This window comes from Anolis carolinensis, unplaced genomic scaffold (assembly GCF_035594765.1).
Source record: "Anolis carolinensis isolate JA03-04 unplaced genomic scaffold, rAnoCar3.1.pri scaffold_15, whole genome shotgun sequence".
NCBI classification, from domain to species: domain Eukaryota; kingdom Metazoa; phylum Chordata; class Lepidosauria; order Squamata; family Dactyloidae; genus Anolis; species Anolis carolinensis.
In genome coordinates this window covers 11,879,130-11,897,114 of record NW_026943826.1, presented here as the reverse complement: position 1 = coordinate 11,897,114, position 17,985 = coordinate 11,879,130, and the positions used below count along the sequence as shown (strand labels likewise).

At 42.7% G+C, this 17,985-nt stretch overlaps 1 protein-coding gene across 1 annotated transcript; it reads right to left on the bottom strand.

Annotated features, from left to right (window-relative positions):
- Positions 1 to 494: 494 nt before the first annotated feature.
- dnajc11 (DnaJ heat shock protein family (Hsp40) member C11) lies at positions 495 to 17,853 on the bottom strand. The gene is made up of 4 exons (XM_062965793.1): positions 17,706 to 17,853; positions 7,174 to 7,303; positions 2,417 to 2,490; positions 495 to 734 (listed from the first exon to the last, which is right to left on the bottom strand). Exons 1-4 carry the CDS (start codon positions 17,784 to 17,786, stop codon positions 510 to 512), a joined length of 510 nt encoding a protein of 169 aa, XP_062821863.1. The 5' UTR covers positions 17,787 to 17,853; the 3' UTR covers positions 495 to 509.
- Between the last annotated feature and the right edge of the window lie 132 nt (positions 17,854 to 17,985).

The following is a 17,985-nucleotide window of genomic DNA, read 5'->3' as shown; positions in this document are numbered from 1 at the left end:
TCAATATATTATATGTATATACAATATATTATATTATTAGTAAAGCATAATATAAAAAAAAACTTCCTCTCCTTCTCCTCTTCTTCTTATCTTTTATAGAACTACATTTTAATATGAGTCCCCTTGGGGAGATAGGGCGGAATAAAAATAAAGTTTTATTATTCATTTGAAATGATGAAATAAATAAAAATAAATAAATAAATAAATAAATTTATTATGATGATAATATGCATGTTTTTAGAACTTTTGCAATGTTTGTGTGTTTTGGCTGTGGTGTGACCCACCTCGAGCCACAAAACCTAAAGCTATTATTATTATTGATATTATATCTATCTATATATATAAAAGGGTAATGGCATCACGGCACCGGACAAAACAACTAAACTAAACGCCCCACAACCTCGAAAATTGACAGCACAACCTCTCATCCATGCCTGTACGTTCATACAACAAAAAGAAAAATAAAGTCCTAGCCGCAGCAACGCGTGGCCGGGCACAGCTAGTTTAGCCTATATAATAGGTTGATGCTTTCCAACACAGGAAAGACTACACTTGAACCCCAAAACCTGAGACCCCCCCCCCCCCCCCAGTTCTTGTCCCCGGTCTCCTTGCTTTGGGGTCCACCCGCTTACCTTGGGGTTGGTCCGCTGCTGCAGCCGCCTCTCCTCCCGCTCTCTCTGCAGGCGCTCAAACTCCTCCCGGATTTCGGCGGGCGTCCTCCGCCTCTCCACCACCTAAGACAAAATGAACCAAGAAAGATATATCCAATGGGATGGTATTTAGAGAAGCCTAGTCTACACAATATGGCCATCTCTGAAGAACAAGCGGAAGGAGTTCAGACTGAAGAAGCAAGAGGCCACCTTTGCTCCCTTACTTCAGGTAAGCCTTGTCTTAAATTGCACTAGAAAGCCGAGTGTATGCTTGACAAAATGAACCAAGAGGCATACATCCAATGGGATGGTGATAAGAGAAGCCTAGCCCTACCCAATATGGCAATCTCTGAAGAACAAGTGGAAGGAGGTCAAGCTGAAGAAGCAAGAGGCCGCCTTTGCTCCCTTATTTCAGGTAAGCCTTGACTTAGATTGCACTAGCAAGCCGAGTGTGTGATTGACAAAATGAACCAAGAAGCATACATCCAATGGGATGGTGATTAGAGAAGCCTAGTCTACCCAATATGGTAGTATCTGAAGAACAAGCGGAAGGAGGTCAAGCTGAAGAAGCAAGAGGCCGCCTTTGCTCCCTTATTTCAGGTAAGCCTTGACTTAGATTGCACTAGAAAGCCGAGTGTGTGATTGACAAAATGAACCAAGAAGCATACATCCAATGGGATGGTGATTAGAGAAGCCTAGTCTACCCAATATGGTAGTATCTGAAGAACAAGCGGAAGGAGGTCAAGCTGAAGAAGCAAGAGGCCGCCTTTGCTCCCTTATTTCAGGTAAGCCTTGACTTAGATTGCACTAGCAAGCCGAGTGTGTGATTGACAAAATGAACCAAGAAGCATACATCCAATGGGATGGTGATTAGAGAAGCCTAGTCTACCCAATATGGTAGTATCTGAAGAACAAGCGGAAGGAGGTCAAGCTGAAGAAGCAAGAGGCCGCCTTTGCTCCCTTATTTCAGGTAAGCCTTGACTTAGATTGCACTAGCAAGCCGAGTGTGTGATTGACAAAATGAACCAAGAAGCATACATCCAATGGGATGGTGATTAGAGAAGCCTAGTCTACCCAATATGGTAGTATCTGAAGAACAAGCGGAAGGAGGTCAAGCTGAAGAAGCAAGAGGCCGCCTTTGCTCCCTTACTTCAGGTAAGCCTTGTCTTAGATTGCACTAGAAAGCCGAGTGTGTGCTTGACTCCTGTAGGTTAGCTGCTCTGCTAGGGGCACCAGAAAGCTGTGTGAGTGTTTTGTCTTGAAGGCGAAGGTAGATACTTTTGCTCATTGACTATTTCCCTGCTTCTTGACAGGGGGTTGGGCTGGATGGCCCACGAGGTCTCTTCCTAGTGCGAATTGATGATGTTGTGTTTGTTTATTGTCTACATTTCGTTTTGCACTTATTGTGTTTTGTATGTCACAGCTTGAGTGTTCTATGAGCCGCCCCGAGTCCCTCTGGGAGGTGGCGGCGGGATATAAATAAGGTTATTATTATTATTATTATTATTATTATTACTCTATGAGTCCACGATTCTATGAGAAGGAAGGCCTACAATGTCAACATGTCAATGCTCTGGCAATGGTGGCCAAGCTCTCTTTGTGGCTCCTTCCTTCCTTCCTCGGTTTCCCTCATACACCTTTGCCCTCTTCTTTCCTTTCTTTCATACTTCCCCCTTCCTTCCTTACTTCCTTCCTTCCTTCCTTCCTTCCTTCCTTCCTTCCTTCCTTCCTTCCTCCCTCCCTCCCTTCCTTCCTTCCCATCTTACCTCCCATCCTTCCATTTCAAGGCCTCTCTTTCCATAAATGTCGTAGATGGCACGCGTCTGCGGGTCGCTGAGCACTGAAAAGGAAAAAAAAAACAAAAACGTTTCAAAGCAGGTATCTGGTTATAGTGTCCAAACTGAACCTGCTCAATTAGAATTTGTTCTAATGGCTTGTTTTTGGACAGCCCGTTTATGTTGGATTAGTGAGACTCTACTGTATTTAGTTTTTACATTGACAGTGCTAAACTATTATCTTACAGGAGGAGGAAGAAGAACGGAAGCCATCAAATACCCCTTTTCCTAATCTCACCCTTTTTTCCTCTTCTCATTTTTCTTTTTTTTTTTGCTGTTTTCCTACTTTCCTATACAGTACTGTATTTATTTATTTATTTCAAATATTTCTATTCCGCCATTCTCACCCGGAGGGACTCAGGGCGGCGTACAATTGGCAACAATTCGATGCCGATACATCATTAAAAATAACAACATATAAAAATATATTACAACTAATTAAATACAGTATAAAATATAAAACATAAAACATATGCTTAAAATCCGTTCGTCCAATATCCTCCAACTTTATCCATATAACAATCTGGTTCGTCTTTATCATTTATTCGTTAAAAGCCTGGGCACATAGCCATGAATTTAGCACCAAAATATCATGATGTATTGAAAACATTGACTACAAAAATGTGTTGGATAATCCAGAACGTTGGATAAGCGAGTGTTGGACAAGTGAGACTCTACTGTACCTATATTGTTCCCCTACTTTTATGTATATAAATCGGGGTTTTTTTTTCAATAAAAAATTATTTTAAAAAAAAGAAACAAACAAGGCCAACTAACACATCCCAACAAAGGATTCACCCAGGCAGGAATCAGCCAGGCTTTAAAGCTGCAATGCCATTACATGCTAATTGCAGCATTCATACTTGCCTCCAACAGACAAACAAACAAAAACAAAACAGAAATACTTTGCCACAGCAACACGTGGCCGGGCACAGCTAGTCTATATATATAAAAGAGTGATGGAATCCTGGCGACCGACAAAACAACAAAACTATAGGCCCCCCAACCTCGAAAATTGACAGCACAACCCCTCATCCATGCCTCTAGGTTGATACAAGAAAAAGAAAAGAAAAATAAAGTCCTAATTAGAGGGAGAGGAATAATTGTTTTTATCCAATTGCTGCCAGATAGAAGGCTAAGCTCTGCCCACTTGGTCTCCTAGCAACCCACTCACCCAGGGGTCAGGCAGAGTTAGGCCTCACTTAGGCCTCTTCCACACTGCCTATAAAATACAGATTAGCAGATTTTAACTGGATTAGATGGCAGTGGAGACTCAAGGCCCTTCCACACAGCTATAGAACCCGTGATTTTTTAATGCCTTTTAAATTTATTTGTGTGTTTTTGTATTTGATATTATTGTATGCTGGTTTTATATCTGTAAGCCGCCCCAAGTCCCTCTGGGGAGATGGTGGCGGGGTACAAAAATAAAATTATTATTATTATTATTATTATTTATAATCTTACTAGCTGTGCCCGGCCACGCGTTGCTGTGGCGAAGTCTGGTGGTACGGGAAATAAAGTATTGAGGAATTGGTGGTAGTTAAGGTAAAGGGTAAAGGTTTTCCCCAGACATTAAGTCCATTATAAATGGGTTATATACCTGTGTGGAAGGGCCCTGAGTCTACACTGCCATATAATCCAGTTCAAATCAGATAATCTGTATTTTATAGGCAGTGTGGAAGAGGCCTAAATGAGGCCTAACTCTGCCTGTCCCCTGGGCTGAGTGGGTTGCTAGGAGACCAAGTGGGCAGAGCTTAGCTTAGCCTTCTAACTGGCAACAATGGGATAAAAACAATTATTCCTCTCCCTCTAATTAGGACTTAATTTTTCTTTTCTTTTTGTTGTATGAACCTAGAGGCATGGATGAGGGGTTGTGCTGCCAAGTTTAGTGTTTCTGGGATGTGTAGCTTTGTTGTTTTGTCCTAGGCCGAAATTTCATTACCCTTTTATATATATAGATATTATCTGCTTTAACTGGATTATCTGGACTCCACACCTTTACCCTTTACCTTAACTACCACCAATTCCTCAATACTTTATTTCCCATACCACCATACTTCAACACAGCAACGCGTGGCCGGGCACAGCTAGTTATTAATATTATTATGATGCTATCCTTGGTGGGCCCAGTGTATTGGATGCCTTTCTGATCCTGTGAATCCAGAGGATTTTCCCAACCCGTGTGGCCCACTTTGAGGCCTTCTTTTGTGTCGAAAAAAATGCATCCCGCGGCCTAATTAAGCATTGCCTGCAAACGATTCCGCCCACGTCGCCGCCGGAGCCTAATGGGAAGACAGAAACGCTGACCCTCTAGAAAAGCAGCAGAGCCCAATTTCTCGAGCTAATCTCTGGGATTTAATAAAGGGGGGAAAAAAGCCATTTATTCGCCATTCCCGCTCTCGCTCCCCTCTGGGCGCCAAGGTCTGCTGGTGCGGCAGTTTTTGCTCAGGGAGGAAATAATTAAAAATACAACACCCCACCCCCCCCCCCCTTTGAATCCGAGCCTTAAATTCACTCAAATCTCCCCAAAAACACTGCAAACTATCAATAATTCAGCTGGATGGGAGATTCGCTCAGCCCAACCTGAGATAAGAGGATATAATCAAAAGGGCAACTCTTTCAAGGAGAGCCCCGAATGGAAGAATCGGGCGAGATCACGTTTTCTTAGCCGAACGGAGCCATGAAGGGCATTAACATTTAATTCCTCCGCCAGCTCTTCCCTCCTGCAAACGCCAAGATAAGCAATCGGCTCTTTTTCTTTCTCCAGGAGATAAGGAGGAAGCCTTTTATTTCAGTCGGATGATAGGAGAATGGCCAAGCGCAGGCAGGAGACAATCCTCATCTCGCGGAGAGCAAAGCACTTGCTCCCGACGACGATTTCCATCGGATTCCCATCTTAAATTTCCTTGCCAGATCATGAACTTTGTACACAAGGAGAAAAAAAAATACAATGGGCCTATCCTGAGAGTTTACATCTCATTTTGACAGCTTCTAACAACCTAGAAGTTTGAAAACATGCAAAGGTGAGTAGATCAATAGTTACTGCTATGACGGGACGGTAATGGCGCTCCATGCAGTCATGACCTTGGAGGTGTCTATGGACAACGCCGGTTCTTCGGCTTAGAAATGGAGATGAACACCAACGCCCAGAGTGTGAGTAGATCAATAGGTACTGCTCTGGCAGGAAGGTAACATTGGCGCCTCATGCAGTCATGATCTTGGAGGTGTCTATGGACAACGCCGGCTCTTCGGCTTAGAAATGGAGATGAGCACCAACCCCCAGAGTGTGAGTAGATCAATAGGTACTGCTCCAGAGGGATGGTAATGGCGCTCCATGCAGTCATGACCTTGGAGGTGTCTATGGACAACGCCGGCTCTTCGGCTTAGAAATGGAGATGAGCACCAACGCCCAGAGTGTGAGTAGATCAATAGGTACTGCTCCAGAGGGATGGTAATGGCGCTCCATGCAGTCATGACCTTGGAGGTGTCTATGGACAACGCCGGTTCTTCGGCTTAGAAATGGAGATGAGCCCCACCGCCTAGAGTGTGAGTAGATCAATAGGTACTGCTCTGGTGGGACGGTAATGGCGCTCCATGTAGTAATGACCTTGGAGGTGTCTATGGACAACGCCGGTTCTTCGGCTTAGAAATGGAGATGAGCCCCACCGCCCAGAGTGTGAGTAGATCAATAGGTACTGCTCTGGCGGGAAGGTAACATTGGCGCCTCATGCAGTCATGATCTTGGAGGTGTATATGGACAACGCCGGCTCTTCGGCATAGAAATGGAGATGAGCACCAACCCCCAGAGTATGAGTAGATCACTAGGTATTTTGCATGCTTTCGAACTGCAAGTCTGGTAGAAGCTGGGGCTAATAGCAAGTGCTCACTCCGCTCCCCAGATTCAAACCTGTGACTTTCGGGCTGCAAGTTCAGCAGCTCAGTGCTTTATTATTATTATTATATTTAATTTTTATTTAAGATTTTGAATATACATAAAAAGTGGGGCAACAATGTAATAAAGTAGAGAACAGATGATGATGATGATGATGATTATTATCACCTGATTATGTCAAGCCGCTCTGAGTGTCCTTCGGGAGATATAAAGCAGGATATAAATATAATAATAATAATAATAATAATAATAATAATAGTATTACAGTAGGGTCTCACTTATCCAAGCCTCGCTTATCCAAGCTTCTGGATTATCCAAGCCATTTTTGTAGTCAATGTTTTCAATATATCGTGATATTTTGGTGCTAAATTCGTAAATACAGCAATTACAACATAACATTACTGCGTATTGAACTGCTTTTTCTGTCAAATGTGTTGTATAACATGATGTTTTGGTGCTTAATTTGTAAAATCATAACCTAATTTGATGTTTGATAGGCTTTTCCTTAATTCCTCCTTATTATCCAAGATATTCGCTTATCCAAGCTTCTGCCGGCCCGTTTACGTTGGATAAGTGAGACTCTACTGTATAATAATATATTATTATTTATAAATATAATAATAATATTTTTAAATCTATCTTGTTTGCTGTGTCATAATAAAATAATAATAATAATAATAATAATAATAATTATTATTATTATTATATTTATATCCCTCTTTATCTCTCCCGAAGGACACTCAAAGCGGCCTGACATAATCAGATGCATGGATTGGAGTATGTTTGTCTCCCTGACCTTCATAAGCCTGATGGAGGAGGTTGAAGAGCTGCTCGGCCTGCCGCTTGAGCTCAGGGTCCCGGTGCTTGTCCGGATGGTACAGCATACACAGCCGGCGGTAGGCGGCCTTCAGCTCTTCCTGAGAGGCCTGCGGAGGAAGAAAAGAAAGAAATCCAATTACAGCCGCACCGTCGAGGCCGATAAGTCGCTATCTCCTCCAAAAATCTGCCCAGAAAGGGAAAGCTATCCAGAACAGAATGGGAAACTGTAATGAGAGTGTGCTTTGGGGGAGGCAGCGAGGACGCCAACTGCATCGCAAACAATGCGTTGGCCATCTTTCACACATTCAGCGCTCTCCCGGGGTACAGCCAGCCAGACGACATTCTTGGCTACTTCTATCACATCATCACCGCATGTGAGGCTTTGCCCGGGAACGGGAACTATGTGCCCCTCTGGCTGATGCAGCCCAGCATCTGTCACACCATAATGCTGTTTTATTGCCTGTGGCTTCTAAAGGCTCAGTCCAAATGGGAAAGCAGGGAGACACAGATAGCAAGAGAGCTCTAGCTTCAGAAGCATCCAAATGTAACTGGAAAGGGTTGCATTTTTCTCCCAAATGGCCACAATCCCTAACCGATGAAATGATGGCAGGGGATTGCTGCGTTGATTCTACCAACGCTCTCGAGCCCCGAGATCCTCAGGAGAGGCCCTTCTTTCGGTCCCATGAGATCAAGAGAGAGGGCCTTTTCGGTGGTGGCCCTGCAGTTCTGGAACTCCCTCCCGAATGAGGCACGATCAGCCCCCTAGGAAACCATGAAAATGAACATCTAGCTACCAGTATTAAAAAAAACTCCAAAATCAGAACAGTAAATAAGGAGCAGCAGTCTGAAAACAGAAGAATTCCAGGCAGGAATCAATCAGGGACATCAACTGCTCCTGGGGATAGCAAGCGCTCAGCACATAATAATAATAATAATAATAATAATAATAATAATAATAATAATAATAATATTAAGTAGTAAAGCAAAGTGATTTGATTGAAGTCAAAAATCAGAAACTCCTCAAAGCACAGCAGACAAAAAATCAGTACAAGAAAACTGCACTACAAACTAGAGCTGACAGCTGGCACAACAAAACATTGCATGGAAAGTTTCTTGACAAAATTGAAGGAAAAGCTGACAAGGAGAAGACCCGACTATGGCTCACGAATGGGACCCTGAAGAAGGAGACAGAAGGCCTGATCCTTGCAGCCCAGGAGCAAGACATCAGGACAAAGGCAATTAAGGCCAAGATCGAAAAATCAGCTGATAACCCAAAATGCAGACGGTGCAAGGAAGTTGCCAAAACCATGGATCATATCCTCAGCTGCTGTAAGAAAATCGCACAGACAGACTACAAACAGAGGCACAACTATGTGGTCCTAGACGCTTGGGAAGTGTTCAACTTGTGATTTTGTGATACGAAATCCAGCATATCTATCTTGTTTGATGTGTCATACAATAAAATAATAATAATAAGAATAAGAATAATTCGCCGATACATCACACAGTCCTAGACACTTGGGAAGGGTCCGACGTGTGGTCAAATTCAACAGCCAGCAGAATGTCTGCTGTGGACTCATCTTGTTGTGTTTCAAATAATAATAATAATAATAATAATAATAATAATAATAATAATAATAATTCGCCGATACATCACACAGTCCTAGACACTTGGGAAGTGTCCAACGTGTGATCCAATACAACAGCCAGCAGAATGTCTGCTGTGGACTCATCTTGTTGTGTTTCAAATAATAATAATAATAATAATTCGCTGATACATTACACAGTCCTAGACACTCGAGAAGGATCCGACGTGTGGTCAAATTCAACAGCCAGCAGAATGTCTGCTGTGGACTCACCTTGTTGTGTTTCAGATAATAATAATAATAATAATTTTATGTTTATATCCCGCCCCATCTCAGTTTGGCCAGTTTTCTGAGTCCAGTCCAAAGGGAAAAGAGGTGTCAATCATATTTCCAGAGATTTCCCAGAGGCAGGACGATTAACAGCCCACCGGCGCACTGTTGTTTTGTTTTTAGAGCACCCAAATGCATCCCAGGGAGGTGTTTGAAAGGCCTTAATTCCTTCTGATCAATGCAGAGGTCTTGCCGCAGAAACAAAAGGTTGGGGTGTTTTGTGCCGAAGGCTAATCCCTCTCTCTCAAGGGCCAGCGGAGCTTATCATGGGCACGGAAACGGCAGCTTTTTCAAACGTGCCAAATGGGACCAGAGCCATTTCTAGTGCTTGCGATTCATTCTTCTTCGTTGGGAGATAGACAAGAGAAGGCGCCCCTCCGTTGCCTTCTGCTCCCTCTTTTCCTCTCTCCTGGTGATGAGAATTAAAGTGGATGAGAAGGGAGTGGAATTTCTCGCTCGGCGACGACCTTCTTTTAATCAAATTAGTGATAAATGGCTTAATGTGCTATTGATTAAGTAATAGAGGCAAGCCGTTCCATTTTTCACGAATATCATGTTCAATAAAACGTTAGATTGGGCCTTTCATCACAAGTGAATCGCTAAGGTCACTGGTTCAATATTTCATGAGTGATCGCCCCGCTCCTCCGGCCGCTGCGGAAAATACTGACAACATTTCAAATCGTAATGAGATACATAAGTCACTAATAATGATATTTTAAGTTACGTTCTTATTACTCAAATCCAGGGGCAAAAATTAAAGAGGCGCGCTCGGCGCCGTTCGGGGGATTAAGCACATCCCTTCCACATCTCAATCATCCCGTTACATTTCTGCAGGAAGTAAATCCATTACAGATTAAATGGCCAGAGACCGGCAAATGACCGAAGGAGAGCGCCGATGCCCACTGCTCCTCCTCTTCCTCCTCCCCAAGCCATAAAGTTTAGTGACCTATTAATCTCGGAGATTATTAGCCAGCCCTCTGCAGAATCAGGTTTATCCTGCCAAAAAGAAAAGGGGTTTAAAAATGTAGGAATGAGCCCTCACAAAGCCTGGGCTTGGAGCAATGCGGAATTGCTCAAATTAAGACCCAAAGCGAATCCGGCCCGCTAAATCGACAGCATTTATGACGCAAGCTGTGCCTTGCGTGGCAACCTTGAAGATGACGGGGAGAGGAAAGGAAGCCCTGTCCATCATCTCAAGAAACACATGAACCTCTTTCTGATGCATAAGAAGATCTGTCCAAAAATGAAGCCAAGTTACACGCAGGGTGTCTGAACTTCTAGCACCCAAACTGGAGCAAACCCTGCTATGATTCCAAAGACAGTAGGTGGAAACTGGGGTGGGTTTTATGGGGTCAATGTGTTGCTGACACACACACACACACACACACACACACACAAATTATATTATATATCTATATCTATATATACAGTAGAGTCTCACTTATCCAAGCTAAACGGGCCGGCAGAAGCTTGGATAAGCGAATATCTTGGATAATAAGGAGGGATTAAGGAAAAGCCTATTAAACATCATTAAACATGCTACTATTACATTTATTTTACTCTATTATTATTATTATTATTATTATTATATTATTATTATTATTATTAATACATTTATTATTTCACTCTGATATTATTATTATTATATTTATTATTTTACTCTATTTATTACTACATACAGTAGAGTCTCACTTATCCAACGTAAACGGGCCGGCAGAAGCTTGGATAAGCGAATATTTTGGATAATAAGGAGGGATTAAGGAAAAGCCTATCAAACATCAAATTAGGTTATGATTTTACAAATTAAGCACCAAAACATCATGTTATACAACACATTTGACAGAAAAAGTAGTTCAATACGCAGAAATGTTATGTTGTAATTACTGTATTTACGAATTTAGCACCAAAATATCACGATATATTGAAAACATTGACTACAAAAATGGCTTGGATTATCCAGAGGCTTGGATAAGTGAGGCTTGGATAAGTGAGACTCTACTGTATAAAGGTAATGGAATCTCGGCCTAGGAGTAAACTACAAAACTACAAGTCCCAGAACCACGAAACTTGGCAACACGATCCACCATCCTTGCCCCTAGGTTCCGACAACAAAACAGAACCACAAAATTTGGCAACACAACCCACCATCCTTGTCCCTAGGTTCCGACAACAAAACAGAACCACAAAATTTGGCAACACAACCCACCATCCTTGCCCCTAGGCTCCTACAATAAAACAGAACCACAAAATTTGGCAACACAACCCACCATCCTTGCCCCTAGGTTCCGACAACAAAACAGAACCACAAAATTTGGCAACACAACCCACCATCCTTGCCCCTAGGTTCCGACAACAAAACAGAACCACAAAATTTGGCAACACAACCCACCATCCTTGCCCCTTGGTTCCGACAACAAAAAAGAAAACAAAAATAAAGTCCTAATTAGAGAGAAATAATTGTTTTTATCCAATTGCTGCCAGTTAGAAGGCTAAGCTCCGCCCACTTGGTCTCCTAGCAACCCACTCAGCCCAGGGCCACTTCAATCAGGCCTCTTCCGCACTGTCTATAAAATATAGATTATCTGATCTGAACTGGATTATATGGCAGGGTAGACTCAAGAAGCTCGAACCCAGAAGTTCGAAAACATGCAGATGTGAGTAGATGAATAGGTACTGCTCTGGCGGGAAGGTAACGGCGCTCCATGCAATCATGCCACATGACCTTGGAGGAGTCTACGGACAACGCCAGCTCTTCGGCTTAGAAATGGAGAGTCAGACACGACTAGACTTAATGTCAGGGGAAAACCTTTACCCTTTACCTTAACTACCAACAATTCCTCAATACTTTATTTCCCATACCACCATACTTCGCCACAGCAACATGTGGCCGGGCACAGCTAGTATATGTATAAATGTAATGTGCATAATTAGGACCGAGTTAACAACAAAACCACTGGGCCAAATCACACCAAATTTGGCCACAAAACTAATCACTTTCCAAGGTGTGACCATCATAAAGAAAAAAGGAAAACACCATGCCCGTATGTAGAAAGCAGCCAGGCTTTTAAGCTGCAAGACTATTCAGTGCAATTCAAGCTGGCCTAACAAGGATTCCCCTACAAAGGAAGCAGCCAGGCTTCAAAGCGGCTCTTTGATTGAAGGTGCTACTCCAGTTCGCCAAACAGGGATTCCAATAGTTATAACACAGCCAGGCATAGAAGCTGCAAGGCTATTTAGTGCAATTCAACTAGACCAACAATGGATTATCCTTGGTAGAAGGCGGCTAGGCTTTGAAGCAGTGATACTACTCTGTATTATTGAAGCTGACCAACTGAAGATTCCCCTAGGGAGCAAGCAGCCAGGCTTTGAAGCAGCGAGGCTATTCATTGCGATTCTAGTAGCCCAAGAAACCATTCCCCTAGAACACAAGTACTCAGCCTTCCAAGCAGCAAGCCTATTCCATTGCAGTCCAGCTCACCAAACAAGGATTCCCATAAGAAGAAAACGGCCAGGCTTCGAGGCTGCAAGGCTGCTCACTGCTATTCCATCCGGCCAACAAAGGATTCCCATATGTCGCAGCAACGTGTGGCCATGCACAGTTACCTTCTAAAAGCCAAACAAGCTGTCAAGAAGACAACAAAATGGGTTCAAATCCTCACTCTGTCATTGAAACTCCAGAAGAAGACATGATGAAATGTTGTTGTTGTTTACCTGCCTCTCCTTCCATCACTCTGCCATAGAAACCCCAGAAGAAGACATGATGAAATGTTGTCAGGAAAACTATTACTGTTGTTGTTATTATTATTTACCTGCCTCTCTTATATCAGAGAGATATAGATATTCCTTTCAAAAGCCATCCAATTTTATTATTGCTTCAAGCTGCTGTTGGACTTCAGCTCCCAGCATCACTCCTTCCCATTGTCCATGTGCTGCTTAGAGCTGCTGGGCTTTGTAGTCCAATCATATCTGGGGAGCCACTTGATTCCTACCCATGGTTTATGTATTTTAGAATTGGGATGGGATTTTTTTTGGGCAAAATAATCCCTTGGTTTGCTTGTTTTTCTGTATTTCACAGAGCCATTTCCTAAGCTCTGTTCCTGGCTGCCAGCCTGTTGGGAAACGGTGCCTCGGTCCAGCTTGGATTTATGAGCCATCCCGTTCAATGATCTGTCCTAACGCTCTTGCATTTTGAAAGGACACGGACAAGTCCCATTTCTCAGTGCGGATATATATATTCCGCATTTCCATCCCCGTTGGCCAGTCACCTGGGAACCACGGGAAAATGAGCTCTCCTCCTTTCTCTGCCAACAACGCTGCCTTTCCCACTTCGTAGACACACTGCTCTGCTTCTGTAGTCCCAAACAGAAGCAAAACCGACAACTGTGAAGAAGATAAGTTGGACAAAACACATGGCCTAAAGCTGTTGTGAGGCCATTCAGACACTGCCTGGATTTGAACTCCTAGCATGCTTCACCGGCAAATATACGGTTGCAATTTTCCGTCCAATAATGTCCAGAGAGCCGCACAATTCTCACCCACAGCTTAAGTCTCTGATTAAAGTAAACCCAAACAAGCAATAGGATTAACATAAGCACCAACTTACTCTTTAACAATGATTTAACACTTCTAGTTTAGCAGAAACCAGCCACTGGATTATTTTACATCATTTATTTATCAGTTGAAAATGTACGTTTTCAATATTACTTTAGAAGTTGCCCTCCGGGGTTTGTTTTAAAAAACGAGATACAATATTTTTTCCAATACTCAACCAAAAAGAATCCTATTACACAAAGCAACATACTCAATAAGGCAACACCAAGATCAATGCCGACAGCTCGACACTACAAATACAGCCCAAGACGATGGGAATAAAGCTATTTGTAAAACAGATATAAAACCAAAGATGACCAGCACTTCTGCACGTGACTGTCATTGTTTATCATTGTTCCGAACGGGCTAGTATGGGTTTGAGTGTTGGATTATGACAGGAGAGCAGCCCTGGGGCAAGTCACATGCTCTCAGCCTCAGAAGGCGGCAATGGCAAACAATTTTTAAATAAATATTGCAGATAAAAGTCTGATCTTAGGGTTGCCATAAGCCAGAAACTACCAGAAAGCACCTAACACAATACAGTAACACAACATAGTCGTATAGTACAATATAATAACATATAATGCTTATATTGTGCTATGCTAATACTGTAATATAATATATTGTATGTACATATAACTTGTAAGCCGCCCTGAGTCCCCTTCGGGGTGAGAAGGGCAGGATATAAATCTTGCAAGTAAATAAATAAATAAACAACACCCGCACCACCAACATAACAACATGAAGGCCTGCTGGGACTTGCTGGACAGAGACTCGTGACTTTATATTGGAAAGAATAGACCCAGTGCTTAAGGAAAATGCAGCCTGCTATTTACGTGATCACATTATGTGAACAGCAGAAAGACCTTATATAAACGTAAGATTGAATTGCCAACTACGTCACTCTTGGTCATTGACTATGTTCTTAGAATGTTGATCCTGTATTTTATATTTTGATATATTAATTGTTGTGTTTGGAATTGCTTTTACTGTTGTATTTGTTGTGTATTGCTGGGCCTAGCCCCCGTGTGAGGCGCTCCAAGTCCCCTAGGGGAGATGGGGCGGGATACAAGAATAAAGTTATTATTATTATTATTATTATTATTTACTGTAATCAAAATTAACTGCCTTCTATCTTTACTGTTACTATGATGGCTGTCTGAGTATCCTGCTCTCTGTGTCCTGTCACCTGAGGTGACAAGTTTCTTTATGGCCTTGGACTGGACTCAAGAGGCTATGGTTTGGTTTTACAGCCACAGGTTGGCCATGGATTTATAAAACCACTGAATTAAAAAGGAAGTTCTGTTTCCAGCTCACTTTTAAGATACTACTGAGAAAGTTTAGAGGAAGGATTTCCACTTGGGTCTCCCTCCAAAATAATAGAATTTGCAAGTCTTGGTATGCCATAAACTTCATTATGTTTTAAATGCATTTAGCTTGATTTGTATGGATCTATGTTATGTTTATTTATGTTCAATTTTGGTTAGTTTTACAAGTTACATTGAGATTGTTTTACCTATTGTTTTGGTTTGTTGTTTATCTGTTTCTGGCATTGAATGTTTGCCACTTTTGCTACTCATTGCAAACCGCCCTGAGTCCCCTCGGGAAGATAGGTCGGGTTATAAATAAAGCATTATTATAATTATTTCATTATGACACAGCAAACAAAATAGACATGCCGGATTTCATATCACAAAATCACAAGTCGAACACTTCCCAAGTGTCTAGGACTGTGATATTATTATTATTATTATTATTATTATTATTATTATTATTATTATTATTATTATTATCCTGGAAAAACTGGGTGGATTCCTGCAACACACTCTGCCTTTAGAAACTGCTTGGAAACTTCAGAAGGTTCAAAAGGCTGCAGTTGTATTCCTGGCTGGGGCTGGAGATAAGCAGCACGTGGCTCCCTTGATACAACAGCTGCCCTGGCAGGCATCCATTCCCAGCCCTATGCAGCCAGGTCCAGGCCATCTGTAAGCCCACCTCGCTCTATATGAACCTGTCCAAGGCTTAAGACCTTTTTGCAGAGGGCTTTCCATTCCACTACGCTTCCTGGCTTGGCTGCTGAGACATACTAATTTGCCAATTTGCCTTCCCTCTGTCTCTTTTGACCAAAAAGAAAGAAAAGCGGTCCTGTTTAAACAAGCTTACAGCCCTAACCTCAGTAGAGAGAATATGTCATTATATGTGTTGTTAGCATGCAATATCTATTTTAAAGTGCTAGTGTCATGGCCTGAGCATTTTCTGCAGGCCATAAGCAGAAAAAGCCCAAGACGGCAGTAGTCCATATGTTAAGCATTAGAAATGTTTGGCCATTCCTGAAACCACAGCCAACATAACTAATGGAAGATGCTGTCCAATATCATCTAGAAATCTGTCCCCTGCCCTCGGATTAAATGCTGCTGAAAACAATAAATGAATGGATTTATTATATATACCCATTACCCACTCTACATCCTGGTGCGGTTTGGACCATGGATGATGCGACTTGCAGTGCTCTCACTTCCTGAGAGCACTGCGACTCCCACCAATGACGAATAAGGACCAAACCTGGTATCAGTCACCCTGTGTTTACAATATTTATATGGTGCACCTTACCCAGTCTACTTTTACAACCTCTCAGTTTTAATCGCTGCTGAATGCGGGTGCTTTGAATGCGATTTCCTGCTTCTTAGCAGGGGGTTGGACTGGATGGCCCATGAGGTCTCTTCCAACTCTACTATTCTATGATTCTATGAATCCATGTTTTTATCAATTCTTGTCATTTGCTTTTATTGGCTAATGTTTAAATTTTTGTAATTGTGCATGTCTCTTGTCTGTTGTTGTGTTTTATATTGCTATTGTTTTTATTCGGGCTTGGCCCCATGTAAGCCGCCCTGAGTCCCCTTTGGGGAGATAGAGGCGGGTATAAAAATAAAGTTATTATTATTATTATTATTATTATTATTACATAGAGCCCTCATGACATCCTGGTGTAGTTTGGAAGAGTTTGGACCATGGATGATGGGACTTCCAATATCTTCATTCACTTCCCGATATTTATTATTTATTAGCGACATTTATATCCTGCCCTTCTCACCTCGAAGGGGACTCAGGGCAGCTTACAAGTTATATATACATACAATATATTATATTATTAGTATAGCACAATATAAGCATATATAAGCATTATATATACTAGCTGTGCCCGGTCACGCGTTGCTGTGGCGAAGTATGGTGGTATGGGAAATAAAGTATTGAGGAATTGGTGGTAGTTAAGGTCAAGGTGTGGAGTCCAGATAATCCAGTTAAAGCAGATAATATAAAATTATATGGGTTATATAGCTGTGTGGAAGGGCCTTGAGTCTACACTCCCATCTAATCCAGTCAAAATCTGATAATCTGTATTTTATAGGCAGTGTGGAAGCAGCGTAAGTGAGGCCTAACTCTGCCTGTCCCCTGGGTGCGTGGGTTGCTAGGAGACCAAGTGGGCGGAGCTTAGCCTTCTAACTGGCAGCAATTGGATAAAAACAATTATTCCTCTCCCTCTAATTAGGACTTTATTTTTCTTTTCTTTTTGTTGTATCAACCTAGAGATGTGGATGATGGGTTTGCGACCTCCACCAATGTCTGATCAAGACCAAACTTGACACATAGAGTTCCCATGACCTACTTTACATCCTGGCGGTGTTTGGAGGGGGACGGACCATGGACGATGGGACTTGCATATGGGAGTTGTAGTTCCCTGTACCCACTGAACCCAGCTGACACTGAATCTAGACTAAACTTGGAACACAGACAAATAATGCCTTTCTCAAATGACCCGGGTCCCCAAGCCAGTATATATATATAAACCCCACTTGCTTAGTTTCCAACAGGCCTCACCACCACAGGCCACGTTTCTGAGGTAATGCAAGTGTGCGGCTATATATATGTTTTAAGGCGTCGATCTTAACCACGACGTGCAATTACGAGGCGGGATGGCTCCTGCTTTCTCGGCCTGCTTCCTCACCTCACGCCGGACGTTCAGAAGCGAATAATAATCCTCGTTGTCCGGCCCGGCCGCTTCATCCCCTGAGGAGGCCGCCGCCATCTTGCCGACCTCTCACCTTCCCTCGTGCGCATGCGCCACAGCGACGCCGGCCGCCGAAGCATCGCCTCCTCGCGCCCCCTACAGGGGAAGCAAGAGCGCATGCGCGAGAGAGGAAAAAGTGAGAGAGAGTGTGAAACAGAGAGACGCGCATGCGTACTGAAAGGACCGCGCGAAGGACTGGGAGACCTTCGAAGGACGA

Coding starts and splice junctions, on each gene's coding strand:
- dnajc11 (XM_062965793.1), bottom strand. CDS start 17,786: ATGGCGGCGGCCTCCTCAGGGGATGAAGCGGCCGGGCCGGACAACGAG. Junction 7,304..17,705: donor TTCTGAACGTCCGGCGTGAG/GTGAGGAAGCAG, acceptor CTTCCTCCGCAG/GCCTCTCAGGAAGAGCTGAA. Junction 735..2,416: donor TTGAAATGGAAGGATGGGAG/GTAAGATGGGAA, acceptor ATTTTGTCTTAG/GTGGTGGAGAGGCGGAGGAC.